Below are 20,526 nucleotides of genomic sequence, written 5' to 3' on the forward strand. Positions count from 1 at the left end.
TTCTGTAAGCTGATTCCAGCAGCGGGGGGCGTAGTGGCTGAAAGCTGATTCACCCTGCTTTGACTGAGCTCTTGGAACTTCTAGTTTATATGATCCTAATGATCTGAGTGATCTGTTGGGTTTGTATTCAGTGAGCATATCTGTAATGTATTGAGGTCCTAGGCCATTTAGTGATTTATAGACCAGTAATAATACTTTAAACTCTATTCTGAATGTAACTGGGAGCCAGTGTAGAGACCTGAGTACAGGTGTGATGTGCTCTGATTTTCTGGTTCTGGTCAGAATTCTGGCTGCAGCATTCTGGATGAGCTGCAACTGTCTGACAGTCTTTTTAGGAAGGCCAGTGAGGAGTCCATTACAGTAATCCACCCTGCTGCTGATAAAATCATGAACAAGTTTCTCTAAATTTTCACTGGAAACAAAGCATCTGATTCTTGCTATGTTTTTGAGATGATAGTATGCTGATTTACTGACTGCTTTGACGTGACTATTGAAACTCAGATCTGACTCCAGAGTCACACCAAGATTCTTGACCTTATTTTTTGTTGTTTGACCTTTAGTAACAAGGTACACATTTACCTTGAGAACCTCATCTCTGTTTCCAAACACAATGACTTCAGTTTTCTCTTTGTTTAACTGAAGAAAGTTTTGGCACATCCAATTGTTAATTTCATCAATGCATTGGCAGAGGGTGTCAATGGGGCTGTAGTCATTAGGCAGTAAGGCTAAGTAGATCTGAGTGTCATCAGCATAGCTGTGGTAGGAGATTTGGTTCTTTCTCATTATTTGGCTCAGAGGGAGCATGTAAAGGTTAAACAGGTCATACACACTCACATTTACACACATACACTTGTGTAGTTTGTCAATTCACCTATAGTGCATGTCTTCGGAATGTGGAGGAAACTGAAGAACCCATAGGAAACCCACATGAACACAAGGAGAACATGCAAACTCCACACAGAAATGCCAACCGGCCCAGCCGGGACTCGAACCAGCGACCTTCTTGCTGTGTGGCAACAGTGCTAAGCACTGATACATTTTTCATGAATTTCATAAATTTTTCTTCGACGTAGTCACTTTATTCATCAGGGGGTTGACACAGTGGAATGAACCGCCAACTTATCCAGCATATGTTTTACACAGCGGATACCCCTGCGACCCAAGTCATGGGAAACACCTATACACTCACATTTAAACACATACACTATGGCCAATTTAGTTTCTTCAATTCACCCATAATGCATGTATTTGGACAGGGAAACCCACCAGAGGAAACCCACGCGAGCATGGAGAGAACATGCAAACTGCACAGAAATAGCAATTGACCCAGCCGGGACTCAAACCAGCAACCTTCTTGCTGTGGGGCGACAGTGCTAACCACTGAGCTGCTGTGCCTCCCATCATGATACATTAGGAATATTAAAAAGATTTTATACATGCCTAAGTGTCATTCGCTTATTGATGTCATTTCAAATGCAAGACAACTTAGTTTGAAATGTCTCTGTTATGACAACTTGAAATAATTGCATTACAACTTGTCTTTGTCTTTCCCACAGCAACCTTACTTTACCAAGACATTAAAACTTGTTATAAATCTGTCATAAACATGCTTGTCATGAGGCCATTATAATGGGGTATACGCACACACTTTTCATTTCAGTCAGCCAGCCCCAGGGCTTCCGGTTAAGCCTAGTTTGCCCGATTTGGAAGTTAACGAGCTCACTGACAGATCGGGCTGTGATTGGGAAAAAGTCTGCGGGTTCTCTGAGCTCGGCAGTCTTTATGTGTGAACTACTGAACAACAAATAAAAGAGGCTCGCTGACATGTCGCCAACACCTCGCAGATGGAAATCCAATATCAAGCATGCTGAATATTCCAGAGCAGTCGGCCGACTCGACCCTATGTGTGGTCAGATGTAATGATTTGCTGAAGGCAATGAGAGAGCTCAACAGAAACGTCTCTGATTTGCCAGAATGGGCAACGATGCACTCGCTTTATTTTGCGTTGACACGAACAAGAGAGTAGGTTATATTAACAGTGGAACTAGAATTCTGTAACTATTACAATTACTATACTGATCATTCTGACTGTTCTCATATAAGACGTCATATTGTCACATCATATTTCCATTCAAAACTTCTATTGAGACATTAAAATTAAGCTTTGAACGTCTGTCATCATATTTTAATGACACCTTTTCCCTAAAAATAATATCTTTTTGGTAATACAACCGTTAAATATGTAGCTAAATAAGGTCTGGACATCGCTTTTATTTTCACTTTCAAATAGGAGCTATTTTGTGGTACAGAATTTGCTGTCTTGGTAGATATATCTGAAGTAATGTATGTTTTTGCAATCAGAAATTAATGTTTATGTTAACAGGAAGTTGCAAGGCCAAAAAGCCACGCATATTTAAAGTCACAATGAAAAGTAGCAGACATGCATGCAGTCATTTTGACCAATATGGTACTTAAAGGTAGAAATGCTCAGTTCTTTACCGTTTTGTAATTTAAAAAAATAAAAATCTCTTTAAAATATGGAAATTCATTTTACCCCAGTATTTTCAATGGAGTTTCTGTGCTAGCCTGCTGCTAATGATGGCGCCTGCGTTTATATGGTCTTTAATTTTTTTTTTAACGCTTGAACAACTAAATGAACGCTAAAGTCTATTTCACTGATTATATTTGAATTCCATCACAACAGCAATGCTGTAAAAGAAAACGTATGAAATTAAAAATAGTCACATTAAGCTTTCACCGGAAGTTTAACATTGGCTGAAAAAACCCAAGCTGTGCATTCAGCCCATTGGGTCATTGATATATTTATGACCTCTTTTTCAGTGGAACAAACTGAAAGCGCCAATTATATTTAATGAAATTTTTATTTTAAAAAATGTATTTGTACCACTGTAGTTGAAGTCAAGAAAACATTAACGATGCTTTTATAAAATTCATGGCATGTCAAACTGAGCGAAGTTTCAAGTTTCCTCTTCACTTACTTGTCTGGTCTGCCAGGAACTTGCAGTCGTAAACGGCACTTGTTGGCGTTCTGAATTTGGTCTTCTTTGATGCGGATCAGCCTTTGCAGTGCCAAACACCAGTCCTGCGCCACTGTGGTGTTCAGATTCTGGAAATGCAGCAAATAGTGACAACAAGCATTCACAATCTCAGTGATTTTCTAAGTGTTTAACAATTATAGACTACTGCAATAATTATAAAAACCATTACTGACTGAACAAAAATACAGAGCATTTTAGTAAAACTAAAGATGAAAAAATAGGTTTAGGAGGTTTAACCAAAGAGCCTTATTATATATATATTTTTTTGTTACATTATAAATGTCTTTATGTCATTTTTTGATGAAATCACTGCATCCTTGCTGAATAAAACATCACAAACTGATTTATTTCCCAAATATACACATGTGAAATGTGGCATTGTTTAGCCAACCATATATAAATAGACCTTGATACCAGATTAAAAACATAAAAAACACTTTTTTATGTTAATTGTGGTTTTTGGCCTCAGAGTATTGATGAAATAATAAAGGCTTCCCTCTCATAAGCAAAATTCACACCTCCCCAAAGCCAAATCCAATTGAAATACATCTCCAAAATCAATGAGGTCTTCAAAAGTTCAGCCATTCTCTATTCACTGCACTTTTCTATTTTCATTAGATTGTGGGTAGGAATTAGTCATTTGGAAAGAGGCCAGAAAGCACGGTTCTGGTCAGGAAATCAAGCAAGACAAAGCTCTGCTACTGTTTTCACAGAACGCTCAGAGGTAAAAGAAGCAATCTAGCTGTTTTTGTATTGGCTTAGTGGCTGTCAAGGCATCAGGGGAGCTGTCCTGATTTGAGAGCGGCCTTGTGTTGTTTAGGCATGCTGTTCAGAGTTATCTCCCATCTGAACATCAGCTGCAGATCAGATTATGAAGGTTTCCTCGAGTTGTCGTCCAGTTATCAAGAGAACGTTGTGATAATCAATTGACGATCCACAACTTTGGCTGCTGAACTTTGACCACAACTTAATTACTCTGAAATTGCTGTTATATATCTGAAATGCTCTGAAAAGGGTTGCAATACCAGATGGCTGCAACATATGCAACTTATACTCCTTTTGTTTTGATGCTCAATACATTCTACCTCAATCTTTCCCTTAAACTTTGTTCCATTTACTTATGCAACAGTACAGATAATCTCCATTCTAAAGTCTGTAATTAAATGTACGCTCACCGGCCACTTTACAGTAAACTCATTGTCATGTTCAAGAAGCCTGTCTGAGATGATTCGTGCATTATGACATGGTGTGTTATCCTGGAAGTAGCCATCAGAAGATGGGTACACTGTGGTCATAATGGAATGGACATGGTCAGCAACAATACTCAGGTAGGCTCAATTGGTACTAATGGGCCCAAAGTGTGCCAAGAAAATATCCCCCACACCATTACACCACCACCACCAGCCTGAACCGTTGATACAAGTCATGATGGATCCATACTTTCATGTTGTTGATGCCAAATTCTGACCCTATTATCAAAATGTCACAGAAGAAATCAAGACTCATCAGACCAGTCAACGGTTTACCAATCTTCTATTGTCCAGTTTTGGTGAGCCTGCGCAAATTGTAGCCTCAGTTTTCTGTTTTTAGCTGACAGGAATAGCACTCTGTGTGGTCTTCTGCTGCTGTAGCTCATCCGCCTTGTCCATGTGTACATGCCTGAATGCATTGAGTTGCTGCCATGTGATTGGCTGATTACAAATTTGCGCTAACAAGCAGTTGGACAGGTGTACCTAACAAAGTGGCCAGTGAGTGTATACATTTTATGTACAATTATTACCATAAAAATAAATTGGAAAAATATGTACTTTTATTAAATGAAGTTGATGCAATTAACACATTTATATTGTAACAAACATTAGCATGGTAAATAAATTATGTTTATTTTAAACTTAATTATCAAGAAATTTATCAGTTTTCACAAAAAAAAAATATATATATATATATATGACCAACTTTTTCACATTGACAATATTATCATATTGACCATTGTTTTCTGAAGTATATGCTTGATTCTGAAGATTGAAGTAAAGTCTGGCAAACATTCAGTTTCCTCATTGAAATGAATTCTATTCCAATCCAATCAATATTTTTACAACGTTACAAAATTACAATTTAGAAAAAAATTTCTATAGATCTATAGAAAGTTCACCCAAACATGAAAACTTTCTTCCACTCTACATCATAAATTAGCATAGGGTATAACTTTTTTCATTCGGTAGAACAATACAGAAGATTTTTTGCTAATACTGTGGTCTTGATGGTTTGTAAACTGCAAGTCAGTAGCTGCCAGCACTCTGAGAGTCAAAAAAAAAGTTTCTTGGTGTGTGCAAGAAACAAAATTATTTACAAAATGACCATCATTAAGCCTTTGCAACAAGGGGGCAATGTCAGAAGCCACAAATACTATTATAGTTTTGCCTGTACAATATATGTTTTTTGACTCTAAAAATACATTGGAATAACATTTCGGTGCAAATCGGTGCACATAATCACATCTGTAGAGTAAAAGTTCATTTTTGGACTCTTTAAGGGAGCAAATGTATTACTGACTCATTGTGGTTGTAGTAGTGAAGAGTGTTTACCTGATACGTTCCCTGTAAAGTTCCCACGAGCAGAGTGACCTGCTCCACTACTGAGAGGTCGTGCTGCAGCTCCTGCAGTTCGTGATACAGGCGGGGCGGCCCGAGAATGATACTTCCTGTCAATCAAAAATAACCAGCTTCAGTTATCCAGTACTTAAATTTCACACCACGCTTTATCAGTGCATAAACCTCGAAGTGCGAAAAGCACCTGCACTTCAGGATTCTTGATAGCGGAGATGGTCTTTTTTGTGGATATAGGTTCCCGTAAGGTGCTGAATCATTGGAATATGTAATCGAGTCAGGACAGCTCGGTTACACGGTGAGCTATGCTCAAATCAAAAACCACTTTAGCATTTCCTACACAATGCACATTCCTCCATTTCAAATAATTGATCTGTGACCTGCATAGTGCTCTATAATGACATAGAAGATGAATTTCAGAATGATACCTGACCTTTAAAAAGCAAAACAGACTCACTGTGCACCAAGCTTTTTCTTGAAAAGTTTACTCTAATGCTTGTTTTATATTATATTATATTATATTATATTATATTATATTATATTATATTATATTATATTATATTATATTATATAAATAATAAGAACAATAACTAAAACTATATATATATATATATATATATATATATATATATATATATATATATATATATATATATATATATATATATATATATATATATATATATATAGTTTTTTTCATTATACAGTGAAATACATGTTGTTTTACAAAATATTTGCTGTAATACAAATTCAAACAATAAATTTACAGTTATTGCTTGTATTTGGGTATTATGCTATTTTTGTTTTTTAAAAGAAATCTTCTGTATTTTCAGAGAGTACACGTAATTTTACATTAATATTTACAGATTATTCCTGTAAAAATAGGAAACAAAAATTCAGTCAAATTGCTTTTAGAGAAAATAGTAATCATATGATGATTAAAGTGAGTTTAATAATGTTTGCGCTTGACCCCTTTCCTTTGTTGTTTTGTTTGCCGCCATTAAGATTATTTATAAGCACCTTTGTCCTGTTTCAAGCTTTAATTGCAAGACGATTCTATTAGTTAACTGCTATTTGATCTTCAACTTTGTTGTGCAGGCGTCCTCACATGACACTAACCCTGGTTTTGTTGTTAAACGATGACCAAATGTGTTATTTGTAAAAATAAATAAATAAATATATAAATAAAAAAAATATATATTTATACGAATTTTGTGTTTTTTTAAGTAAATTGTTTTGGAGTTTAACCAACATATCCTAAAAAAATATTGGTTAAACTATATTATAGTTCATAGTTATATTTACAGTGTTTTATGACAACAGTAAATATTTTTACTTAAGCTTTTTTTAACCATTCTTATATATATATATATATATATATATATATGTGTGTGTGTGTGTGTGTGTGTGTGTGTGTGTGTGTGTGTGTGTGTGTGTGTGTGTGTGTGTGTGTGTGTGTGTGTGTGTGTGTGTGTGCGCTTTAAAGGTATGTTAAAAGTGGGAAAATTGTAGAATATTTAGAGATTTCATGCATAATTACAGGAATGAATCCGTATAATCACATTAATTAATGTGTGTATAATTAATAACAGTAATAACCTTCATAATTACAATAATAATCATAATGACTAATTAATTTGTATAATTGTATTAATAACCTGTATAATTACAGTAATAATCTTTAAAATTACATTAATTAATTTGTATAATTGCATTAATAACGTGCATAAATACAGTAATAATCTTTAAAATCCCATTGATTCATCTGTATTATTACAATATATATATATATATATATATATATATATATATATATACATAATCATTTGTAATTATTTGTAAAATGTGCGTGGCAGTGGCGCAGTAGGTAGTGCTGTCACCTCACAGCAAGAAGGTCGCTGGTTCGAACCTCGGCTCAGTTGGTGTTTCTGTGTGGAGTTTGCATGTTTTCCCTGCCTTCGCGTGCAGGTGAATTAGGTAGGCTAAATTGTCCATAGTGTATGAGTGTGTGTGTGAATGTGTGTGTGGATGTTTCCCAGAGATGGGTTGTGGCTGGAAGGCCATCCGCTGCATAAAAACTTGCTGGATAAGTTGGCGGTTCATTCCGCAGTGGCAACCCCAGAGATTAATAAAGGGACTAAGCCGACAAGAAAATGAATAAATGAATTTGTAAAAAGTTGGTAATTACCAGTTTTTTTTACAGATTAAATGCAAATTATCAACAGTCATAAGCTCTAATTTATTGTTTTTTTTTTTTGTTTTTGCATGTAATTCTGTGAAATAGTTATTTTTTGTAATTTAACAGATAATCTCTGGAGGCCCAGAGATAGACACTGTAGATCTTTTGACAGATTTTTTTTTTTTTTTTTTTTACAGTGTAACTTTAAAGTGCAAGACAAACTCATGGTGCTCCAGGTATATGCTTAAAAACTTGCTCTATGCAAATGTATACAAAATCAAAGAGCTTAACTTTTAAAGACTTCTGACCAATGACAAAACTTTCATTTATCAATACTCTCCACCAGCAATGCCACTAACAAAGAGAATCGATGCTGGAAGATAGATCAATCTCCTATTGTTTGTGGAGCCACAGAGGCTAACCGAAAGGAAAAGGGAGCAGAGTACAAAATGAAGCCGTTTGGAAATATGAAGCCCTTTAAGGGTGACGAAACGAACACAGGTGTCTCATTAGACGTGAAATGTACCATCGATTTGAACCTCGTTCTTTTTTTCCTCTGCCTGCAGAATCAATAGGCGGGGTGAATCTGCTTGACGCATCCGACCGATAGCCCAGAAACAAGGACTGTAATTAAATCTCGTTGCTAGATATAAACACCAGAAGACTGTCTGGCGTTTCAGCATCTCTGCATAATCAGGTGACCTGTGTGAAAAATTGGGGCGAGGCGGGCAACTGTCAACCTCCAGCTCAACCCATTTCTCCAAGTGCCAATCCAAGGTCTGTCAGAGATCACTCTCAATCCCTGTATTTTTCTTTTTCACTGCCTGTCAAGTGCTGCGACACGATTCATAAACTATTTATCCTAAATATTATGTGGATAAAATCATTTGTGCATCCTTAATAAGTCTAGATGAGTGTTCTTAAGTTGTTCAGACTGTTTATAATTTCCAGTAAAAACTGGAAGCAGTGATGTCCCAAGAAAATCTCAAGGATCATGACAATCAAGTATTTTTGCAACAGATTGGTATCTGCTCTCCTAAAACTGGTCCTTATTATATGTTAGCTTTCATGCTGGTGATGATATAGACTTTTAAATGGGTTTGCCCACGGCCTTTTAAGGAGAAGATGATGCTTAAAGTCTTGAGGCCCTATCATACACCCGGCGCAGTGTGGTGCAAGGCGTGACGCAGTAGTCTTTTGGTAGTTTAAGCTTGGTGCAAGAGTCGTTTTGAGGCGTTGCGCTACGCTGTTTAAATAGCAAAGACGTTCTGAGGCGGATTGCTGGCGGGTTGCTATTTTGAGAAACTATAATAGATTTTTCATTAGACCAAAACTAACCCGGTCTAAACTCCAGCGCAGAGTTGCGCCTCGCTTACGCACTGCTTAATACGCACAAGAGAGCAATAGGCAAATATCTTTACATATGATAAAATGTAAATATTAAGGATATATATAGGATATAATAAGAATAGATATAGAATATAAATATAAAGGATTAAAATATTACAAAACATATTATTTTCTAGCCTACATAAATATGAAAAACCACTGCTTTTATGTCTTCTTCATCTCGGGAGGCTTTTTCAGTTCATTCATAACAATTTGCTTTTGTATAATGTTATTATTATTAGCAGTATTATTTATTATATCCATATGTATAGCTGTTTTATTAAAAACAAGCTTAGATTTGTCCACCTGTCAGGTTTCAGACCCTATGTGGCAAAGCATGTGTTTTAGGATATAACTCCGGTTTTTGAGCACATTTTGCTATTATTATTCATTTATTAGTTTGCTGGAAATTAGAACTGAATTTAGTGAGTTTTGAAACGAATATTTGCTCTTAACAAACAAAAGTATTTATTTATAGACTAATTGATGTCTGTGCGTAAAGGTTTCCCTATCCAAGAGCGAAAGTGAAAGTGATCCATTATCTCTCATTCTCACGCAGTAGATGCTCTGTTTAACAGTTTTCTGTTAAAAAAACTGTTAACTGTTAATTGTTTGCTTGTGAAATGCTCATTTTTTCCACTTAGACTTACTTTGCGTCCTGTAAATAGCGAATGCGCTCTTGGCGCGACGCAGCTGACTCTTAAAGGGAATGGGAGATGAGACTCTAATTGGTTTATTCTCAAAACACACCTATAACTCGTTAAGAAAATAAACTCAACCCTTTTAGACCATGCGCCGAAGTGCAAGGCAGATTTCCCGTCCTTAAATTAGCAAAAACGCATCATGACACGCCCTGAAAGAGTTTGCGCCCTGCGTTTTGCGCATGGACCGTCAAAATAGAGCCCTCAGTGTCATTAGTCTCTTAGTGTCCTACCAGTGACGATATACAGCCATATTGCACTGTTGCGAGTGTGGTATTGCGTTTATACAACAGTTCGACAGCATCATCGTGTATATGAAAAAGAAAATCGAACACAGAGAGTCTACAAATTCTTTTGTGAGAGAAATTACTTTCTTCCACTATTCATTTACATCTGCAGCTGACATCAGAACAGCAGAAATCGTTGCTACTTCACAAACTTCAATTTAAACAGATAATACGCTAGAGAATGATGCAACAGGTGATTTTGCACACATTTTAAGATTATGGCTGAACAGCATGAAATGGCATCAGTCTAGAGACATTTCTCAGTATTTCTCTGCTGCAATCAGAATACCACTATAATTACCCCTGAAAAAGCCAAAGAAAGGCAAACACCACCAGATTACTGTTGTGTTTGCGATAAGGAAAAAAGCTAAACACATGCGGGCATTTCTTCTTTCTTTTTTTACTGAACTAGTCTGCAGTAATGAAAACAGGAGACTCATTATAAACAAACAGATGGACCAACAGCTGCAATATTTGCCAAATTGTAGTGAGTTTATTGATCTGCTGTCACTTTATGTGGGCGGAGTAATACACAAGGGTGAAAAGGCTGTATGAGTGCAGTTATTGTATGGCTATCAGCCAATCAGATTCGAGAACCAGACAGAACTGTTGTATAAGTAAACATACACCGTACAATTATTCATAGTACTCTCCATAACTCTGTATACATAGAATTGAGTTTAACATCTGAAAATACTGACTTTTACTTCCATAACAACTTTTGGAAAAGCAAACAAACAAAAAAAATCATATACTGCACTCTAAGCTAATATTATCTCAGAAATAAGCTTTACTGCTTGGGTTTCCACTGACTTTGTGCTGTAAAATTGCTTCAAAGTTTATTTTTACATTTCACATAAGGTAGTACTGTGCTATTCTCACTGGAAGCAGAACAAGCCACAATCTTGGAAGTGACATCAAATGACATCTCGCTGAACAAAAGAACCACAAATCCCAGATTAACATGCAACAGCATCTCCAATATGGTAGGAATGTAGAGGAAGAGACATGGTGAATGACAGGGTACATAACAAAGCAACAAAATTCATTAATGACAAGATAGTACAGCAGGGAAATAAGTATTAAACACATCATGTTTCTCCCTGGGAATAATGTTTCTAAATGAGCTGCTGACATGGAATTGAACCGGATTTTGACAAAAATCCAAACAATACAAACATAAAAACAAAACTAAACAAAAACAATCTGAAAAATGAGTTATGTGTAATAAAAATGACACAAGGAGAAAGTACTGAACTACTAAAATGTGTTTAATACCTTATATAAAAGGCTGTTTTGGTATTGGTAGGTTAATTACATCTCTCATATGGAGAATGAGGTCATATGCATTCCTCAAGTATGATTTTTTCACAGACTTCAGCAGAGTGTAAAAATGTTGATGGCTCTATGGGTCTCATCCATCAAATTTGGTCATTATTTTGTATTGTCTATTGGATACAAGTCAAGTGATTGACTGGGCCATTCTGCAGCTTGATTTTCTTTCTCTGAAACCATTCAAGAGTTTCCTTGGTTGTGTTTTAAATGATTGTCGTGCTAAAATGTCCACTCTGGTTTCATCTTTATCATCCTGATAATGTAGATGTTGGACAGACGCAGCTAATATACATTTACAACTGCGAAGGGCAGAGGGTTGCTGAATAACTACTGAGAGATTTAAGCTGCTTTCTGGGCTTTCACTGCTTTTCTACACCTTCCTTTCTTCATGTGTCATTTTCTTTTATTACACATAAATTCATTTGTAAATTAATTAATTTGTTTTTGTTGCATACTGTATATGGATTTGTTTGGTTGTTACCAACATGTTGTGAAAAGTTCAAGTCAATATTACGTTTAGAAATATGTTTTCTGAGAGAAATGGTGATATGTTCAATATTTATTTCCCCCACACTGTATGTTCTATAGTTTGCCTGCTCCTACACAATAAAAAAATGCACTTACTCATCACAGTGTATATACTTATAGGAAGGGCCTGACATTAACTTTTTTGATCACCAGCCACTGTGGCTAGTAGATTTCCAACATTACTAGCCACTCGCCATTTTCACTAGCCACACTTTTTTTGTTGGGAAAATATATTTTATATGCATATATTTGACTTTGACATGCTAAGATGATTTGGTTTAGATGTTGTGTTATGTCCACAACATGCCTCCTAATTAATTAAACTTCTTGTGTGTGTTTTATATTAGCTTGCAGTGTGCATGAGCAAATGGGTTGTCCGCAATGTAAATAGTTTTTATTTCACATGACTTTTTACAGCTTAGAATTAAGGATTTACCAAATTTTTCTCTGACCACACCAAATAAGTATTTCTTAGCCACAATGTTTTAATGATTCAAAACAAGAAAAATATAGCTGTATAAGTGCACTTTTTAATTTAACAAAACTTTTCTTTAAAAAAAAAACATTACATTTAAAAAAAGAATTATTGTCATGTATCTAAAATATGCACAGTAATCTGTCCTGGCTAAAAGTCCTTGATCCGCAGTTAACTACATATAAACGGGGAGTAATCTCCCATTAAAGCAATGTTATTGTAAAAAATATAATTAAACCATACTAACAAAAATAACTAAGCAAAAGAAAGCAGGTGAAACACACCGTGTGTGATAATGAAAGGATGATCACATGCACACAGTTAATATAGGCCTGTTAATCTGTTCAAAGATTAATTCAAATGAAAGCAGTGACTGCTGCTGCTTACAAAAGAATATGTGTTTTTTTTTTTTTAAATCTTGAGCTCTCGAAAGCAGCAGGACTGTGGGTGCACGATCATCACTCTTTGTCCAGTCAATTTCAAAGGGAACCGATCGCACCAGTTGCGCTTTCTCTAGGCACGGGATACGCGCAGGTAAATGGGAGCGCGCAAGCTTTTTAACAGTTGCGTGCATTACAAGACCTGTGCGCGCGAGTAATCATCCTCGTTTGGTATTTACCTTATTTTTTCCTGTTTTGCTCGCACGAACACAGTTATTTTTGTCAGTCGTGCTGCTTCTCGATTCTAAGATCACATTTGCACGAATATCGGGCCATGCTTATTGTCGAACCCTGCTTTTAAGAAAACTACAATTTAAAAATGATTTCCAACCAGCCAAAGTGGCTAGTGGAGGTGTCTGTCTAACTGCCAGAAATCTACCCGCATTTGGCGGGTTGGCGGGTGTAAAGCCCTGCTTATAGGGCATAAAAAGGTGATTTGGAAAGCAGCATAGGTGTCCATCCACTTCAGCATCTATCTCTCGCTGTTTTGTCTGTCTCTCTCTCTAACCTTTAGAAATTTAATAGGGTCTTCAACTCGCACAGCCACAGAGACATCTGTCACTGGCACGGCTTGATCAATAGCAGGCACATTTGAATAAAAAAGGCACTGTGAACCCCTACAGCGCCGGTTGGCAGAGTCGACGTGCTCTTCTGGTTGCTGTGGCAGGGCCTCAGGCTGCCCTACAGGTTTGTGGGCTTCTGTCCCACCTTGGCCTCAGGTGAATGTGCCGACTTGTAATCCAGACTAATCCAGTTGGTGTGCCGGGATCTGGTTTTCACACCATGGCTCGGTTTTCTGCCATTTCCACTAGACTATCTTTCTCACACACATTGTCGTATGTAAACTGACACACACTCTGGGCGGACGCCAGCGCAAGCCTATGCAGACACAATGCAGCAGTCCAAAGCCTACAGTCAACAACACTGATGCCAGAAGGGTAGAGGAAATTCACAGTTTCGCATTTAAATCGCTGCTCTTTAACTGACATGCATATCGGTGTGCTTTTACACGTACCCTTTTTAGAAAGGATCTGTCTGGCACAAGTTTAAACGAATGTTGAAAAGAGCGTGCGTGACCATTAAGGAAGCAATTTGGTGATGATTTCCTCAGGCTAAAATGTGACTGTATTAAAGCAGAATCAGATTAGCTGAGTGTATGAGAGGAAGACAAAAAAACTCTTTTCTATTTTTACAACATTAAATGGCACCTATTTTACCTGTTTTTAAAAGATGTAAGAGAAGCCTTTGGTGTCTTTAGAATGTGTCTGTAAAGTTTCAGCTTTAAATACTTTTTATTATTTATTATGGCCACCAGAAATTGCCTATGTTGCTGTCTGATTAAATTGTAGCTGTTTGTGTAGCCTGTGCCTTTAAATAAAAATCAGCTGCTTCTCCCCACCCACTGTTCCCACATGCATGTCGGCTTCTCATCATGCATTACGTCAGATAAACAGCAGTCAGTGACAGAGAAAGACTCGGATGAAGTTCATTAGTCAAAAATACGAAGCATGTTTATTTTATGTATTTGTGGTGGAGTTTATTCAAGCCTCACACAAATGCTGTTCGCAGTACACACACAGACATATTTGCGTTTACTGACATCATGGGGCCATGGTGATTATATTGGTTAAGAATTACACAACAATCTTTGTCTTTATTACAAACATGCTCTGTTTTAAAAAAGTTTAAACTTAGAAAACTTTAGAAGACTTAGAACAAATAATTCAATCAGTTTATAAATTTAAAAAATGTTCCAATTTTTAAGTTTCCAATGTCCCAATATGTTAAAAATTTTCTGTGGACATGTGCATACATGTTATTGTAGAAACATGGCGTCTGTCAATCAAACCGGTGGATGGGGAAAATTGCACTCTTATATCATGCTGTGGTGGGTCTCAAAATCCCTGAGATTTGGATTCTATTTTAACGTCAGGAAATTTACAAAAAGAGACTTGTGTTTCTATCACTTCAATAGGACATTAAACACTATACATACACACAGTTCTGTCCAAACATCTTACAAAACTGGATTTTCTTCATAGGTGCCCTTTAAAACTTTAATTATAGATGTAATTTATGTACACGCAAACATTTTATAATTTTATTATAACTAGTGTTATAACTATTGTTGTTCTTGTTTTTGTTGTTATTATAATATATAGTTGAAGTCAAATTTATTTCCAAAATCATGTTCAACTGAGCAAAGAATTTTTCACTGTATTTAATATTTTTACTTCTAGAGAGTCTGGTTTTATTTTGGCTAGAATAAAAGCAGTTTTAAATAAAAAACAATATTCAATATTATTTATTAAATATATAAGCAATATATATTAAATAAATAAACTGATTAGCTAATAATTACCTTAACTAAATATCCTAACTCACCTTTTTTTTTCCGATTGCCTACAGAACAAACCACTGTTATACAATGGCTTAACAAATTTTTCTAACTTACCTAATTAAACTAATTCACATTGTTAAGCCTTTAATTTACACTTATAATATTTCATCATTAATAATAATAACTATTGTATTAGTGTATTTTTATAAAAGTTGTGTACGTTAAAATAAAATTCACACAAAGAGAGAATGAGAATGAAAGCATTTCAGCAGAATAAAACGTCTCTATTATAAACAAGTTTCCACATCAAAACAAATGCTTCTGCATATCCTCCCTGTTTGTATCCCAGGCCTCATTTCGTGGCTCACGGGGGCCTCTAAGATTTACAGTACCCCACAGTTTTACACTATTTTACAGTGGCAGCAGCAGAGGGTCTGGCTCTTCCTGAAACGCTGGCCTATTCCATCAATAAATGAGGGCACTGGGGCCTACAGGAGATGAAAAATGAGTCCATTTTAAGGTACACTAGGGGAGCTGGGGATCTGATTTGGGCAAGGAGCCCCATGGAGTGACATCACAAGGGAGGAGAGATGTGACGCGGGCTGGAAAAAACAGGGCTGTGTGTGTTGTATGTGGTGCTAAAAATAGCTGAGGATGGACACATTCAGACACAGCGAAGCAGGCAACGACAAAGGTGTCTGGAAAATAGTGATTAAAGCGCCAGCTTCATGTTACGTAACCATAAGTGTGTGCTAACAGGTCACTGAATAGCGTGAAAAAGAAAGTGACACAGTCTGGCTTACATCTCAACACGGTCGGAGGTGCCGAAACAGATCCTCACCAAATACATTTTGAGAAGAAGAAAGAGTCTGGTGCTATCTTTAACACTGCTGAGACTGAGACATACTTTAATATGAAAAATAAATGATAAAACTACTGATACCGAGGGTTGGTCATTTTTGCACAAAACCTATATTAGACCAGAAAATTTGTAAAAAGTATTTTTAGATATAGTCCAAAACTTCTCAGTTATTTACTAATGCCAATATAGTGCATGTCAGTTGAGTGCATTAGAGTACATCAGTGAGGGGTAAAGGAAAATGAGTGAGCAAATTCACACACTGACGTAAATAACATGAGCCAGAGAGACCTCAAACCTTAGTGCATATGTTATATGTGCCTTTTGGATTTATGAATTGTGTCCCTTTTCATGTCAAATTGATTGTATTGTTTATTACAATGACAAATATAACTGCAGGTCACATTGATCTGCTCTGTAAGTTACGTATATTTATGGGAATAAAAACATGTATTACAATAAAGGTGCAGTAGGTGTTCAGGTGTCCAGAATGCTAGCATTAGCATAATAGCTTAGAAATTGACGTCCCTCCCCTTCCGTCTCAAGCCACGCCTCTTTAAGTCATGAATGTGCAAATGCTGATGGCGATAGACAACCTTATATAACACTAGATCATGTCATTCACAAGTTATGGAGACACACACTTTGTCCAGTGTAGTTGTTGACAGGTCAGCGGGTGTAGGAATTTTATTTCCCCCAAAACAGACATTGGGATAAAGTTGGTTATATATTTGCACATTCTGACTTTCTCCTTAATAATATAATTTCAGAACAGTATTGTTTGAAAACTCTAAATAGTGTAATTAAATAATCTGTCAATTTCCTATAAAATACAACATCATTGATAGTTGGTTAAATAGTGCTAATGTTGTTTTGAAGTCATTCATACACACTATTTCAGACTGTATATTCAAAGTAGCATTAGAGTGGGAGTGTGACACGATGTTACTGTTCAAAAATGAATAAATGTGTGAATATAAATCAAACTTCACCTCAGTGAAGCTGGTTAGGTGGAAGAGCGCAATTTACTTTTGTTTCGTTATTCAACTAAATAAAACACAGATCAAAAAAAAGCTAAAAACAGAAATGTCCTGCCATCATTTTACATTACGTTTATGTTACTAAGACAACAAGCAACTTACTATTCATTTTCAATTGTGCTTGCTGCTCCTCACATACATCACTTGTTCTCTTTTTACTCTTGAACAATTAAATTAATGCTTAAGTCTATTTAACTGACTATAATATCGATACTGTAAATGGTATTCTGTCAAATCAATATTTTGAGGAACAGTTTTAGTGGCTGAAACACACTTCCATGCGTATAAATCCATTCATAAACAAGAACACAATCTGCATAGGCTTTGAATGGCTAAAATAGTTTTAAAACATACCTGTCTAAAAGTAATACTTCAGATAGATGTTTTGAACTCACATCATGTCCCTAACGTGTAAAAATAATTCTGATATTGACTCAGGATTTTAAAAAGTTTTGGTTCTGCATTTTTGGCAGAAACTTTGGCAGAATCTTTGGCCCTATTAAAAAGATCTTTCTTTTAATGGATACAAGGCTATGCTGGTCTTTCAGAAAGAAGTCTTTCAGGTTGATGCTGTTTTCCTAAAGTCTCTCTCACGCAAATGATGTATCTGTTTGCTCAAAGAGGCTGCGCAGAAATACACATTTAAATTTGTTGATAGACCGTTTGACATATCTGTTGTAATTAAGTTATTTGTCGGTCCAACAATTGTTACGTGGATGAACATTTTTTAGTCTTATGCCATATCTAGAATATAAAAATACATATTTGAAGTCAGAATTATTATATTATTATTATACTTTTGTTATTTTTTAAATATTTCCTTAATGATGTTTAATAGAGCAAGAAATTTTTCTTCTGGAGAAAGTCTTATTTGTTTTTTACCAGCTAGAATAAAAGCAGATTTAATTTTTTTTAAAACCATTTTAAGGTCAATATTATTAGCCCCTTTAAGCTATATGTTTTTCGATAATCTATAGAACAAACCATTATTAAAAAATAACTTGCCCAATTAATTAATAATTAAACTAAATGCAACCCTAAAGAGACCATAGAAAGGTTAAACTGATTATTTTTGGTTCGCTTGGCTTGGTCTTACAAAATCCGAGGGTTTTCATCATTATATTCTCTCAACCTCTTATTTTACTTTCTTTACTCTTCTTTTCACTTGTGTGAATGTGTTAGGTGTTAGTTTCTGTTAGATTAGTCAATAAAGTTTAATTTTGTATAAAGAAAGGTGCCTGTATATATTTATGAATGTCTTAAACTTGGATCTTGCTACCCTGCTTAAACATAAATGGGTTTTTATTTTGATAGCAAAAGCCGTAATCAAAGTCAACAGTCCGTTTGAACGATCGCTGGATGATTCGTTTGTTCGAATTTAAAGAGTCAATACTTTTGAAGCCCCGTTCAAATGAATCTTCTTCCCTTTGAGCTAATTTGCAAAAGTATTAATGGTAGAGAATATTTTTTTTAAGAAGAGTTATTTTAAAATCTTACATTCAGAATAGTTAATGTTGACTGGACTAAAGCAAACAAATCAAGCCAATGTTATACAAAAGTCTGAGCCTACTAAAAAAAAAAAAAATAGCAATACAACATGTAATATTCAAAAGACAGAAACTGAGAGAACAAAAATGATCTGTGGGCTGGTTACTAAATAATAATTAGTGGAGTCTGACTGGATGTTTTATCTGACAGCGAATATTTGCCGTTTATTAAAAACATTTTTTATACCCATTCAGAAAATACAATATTTGATCATATTTCCCGTCACCGCTTTTCTTCCTGGTATTGATTTCCTGCCAACATTTGATGTCAAACAAGCATGCTAGTATTTTGAAATTTAAATTACAGAAAGACGAAGAGAATGAGAAATGGGAAGGCTTCAGCCGAGTTATAAAGCAGCAGGAAGAGAACAGGGGCAGATAAATTGGACAGAACGCTGTTTTGTAATGATTTCACTGAGAAATAAGGTATAGGGAGCATAAGAGGTCTTGGAAAGACTCCTGCCCGCGAGCTGTCTGCCAGTGCCTCGGCATTAAACATCTTCTGTCATCTAATTTCCTGGCTCCCCTGTGTGCACAATCCAACATGGGTGTTCCAGAGACAACACCATTAATATTTCAGCTCGGAAAGCAAAAGGCTTAAACAGCCAGAACCTGTACATCCTGATAACACTTTGTACCTGGAGCTCTGTCAGCATATTTATCTTAGCGCCTCGCAATTGCTCTCTTCCTCTTCGTCGTCTACCAACTCAAAACACAATAATGTTTTGTAAGGATGTTCAGCCCTGATTCCAATCTCCTGAATGTACTTGCTCTGATTGGGAGTGGAGCTGGAAATAATGCACCAAGACTGATGACAGCAGGCTGAATATGTTTGCGGCCTATCAGACAGTGAAATAAGATTGCTTATACTGCGCTTCTGTTGTTCTTATCTACCTTTACCAAGAAACACTCATCTGCGGAGGCCATAAAAAGGTGCACTGATCACAAGGAATGGTCAATTAATCCAAAATGTTTTAGAGACTCGCATCAGGGCGCATTTTTATCTGATTGTTTAGAAAGCAGGAGCCAACAGTGCTGTCATTACCTTGTCCAAAAGAGCTGCCCGGACGCTTGACACTTCCAAGCTGATAAAGTGTGTCCTTGGATTGGGATGCTTCTTGACCCACTTCAACTACCTGGACCTGCTGTAAGGGGGCGCTCCATTTGAGGGTGTACTTGGGACCAACTGGGACCAAACTGCTGATGTCAGGGGGCCCCCTGGTGGTGACAAGGAAAAACGTGTAAAGATGAACAGTATTTGCATAAATATAAATAGATTGAGGCTGACTGATCAGCTGTGAGTATATTGTGGAGAGACTTCCAGCTGTTTGGAGGGTTTGTTATTATTTATCAGGGCTCAATGGTGTATTTCAGTCACATTTGTGACTAAAAATAAATGTGTGAATGTAGAATGTATTTAAAGGGATAGTTCTATCAAAAATTTCAATTTATTCATAACTTCAAACCTATTCATAACCTTTTAACACAGAAGATGATATACTGATGAATGACATCTATAGTATGGGGAGAGGGAAATACTAAAAATGCATATTGATACTAGTTTATAGAATTAAAATATAAGAGGTTTGGAACAAGTGATGAGTGAGTAAATGTATGTGTGTGTTTTTTTTTCCATGTCAGCAACAAAGGCTATTTTCATGGCAAGAACATTTCAATGGAATTGAAAAAATTTAAGTGGGATATATCCATCAATTGAATATTTAGGCATAAGATTTGGAT

The 20,526-nt window shown here is 36.0% G+C and overlaps 1 protein-coding gene across 12 annotated transcripts in view; it reads right to left on the reverse strand.

Annotated features, from left to right (window-relative positions):
- The window catches only part of arhgef10la (Rho guanine nucleotide exchange factor (GEF) 10-like a), a 222,932-nt gene that overhangs the window by 127,593 nt on the left and 74,813 nt on the right, over positions 1 to 20,526 (reverse strand). For all 12 annotated transcript variants that reach the window (XM_073916824.1, XM_009306102.5, XM_073916829.1 and 9 more), the window contains 3 exons: positions 19,832 to 20,004; positions 5,645 to 5,760; positions 3,000 to 3,127 (listed from right to left, as the gene is read on the reverse strand). In XM_073916824.1, the coding sequence (XP_073772925.1) occupies positions 3,000 to 3,127; positions 5,645 to 5,760; positions 19,832 to 20,004 (417 nt within the window). The remainder of the gene's footprint in view (positions 1 to 2,999; positions 3,128 to 5,644; positions 5,761 to 19,831; positions 20,005 to 20,526) is intronic.

The sequence above is a fragment of the Danio rerio genome, chromosome 11 (genome assembly GCF_049306965.1).
Source record: "Danio rerio strain Tuebingen ecotype United States chromosome 11, GRCz12tu, whole genome shotgun sequence".
Classification (NCBI taxonomy): domain Eukaryota; kingdom Metazoa; phylum Chordata; class Actinopteri; order Cypriniformes; family Danionidae; genus Danio; species Danio rerio.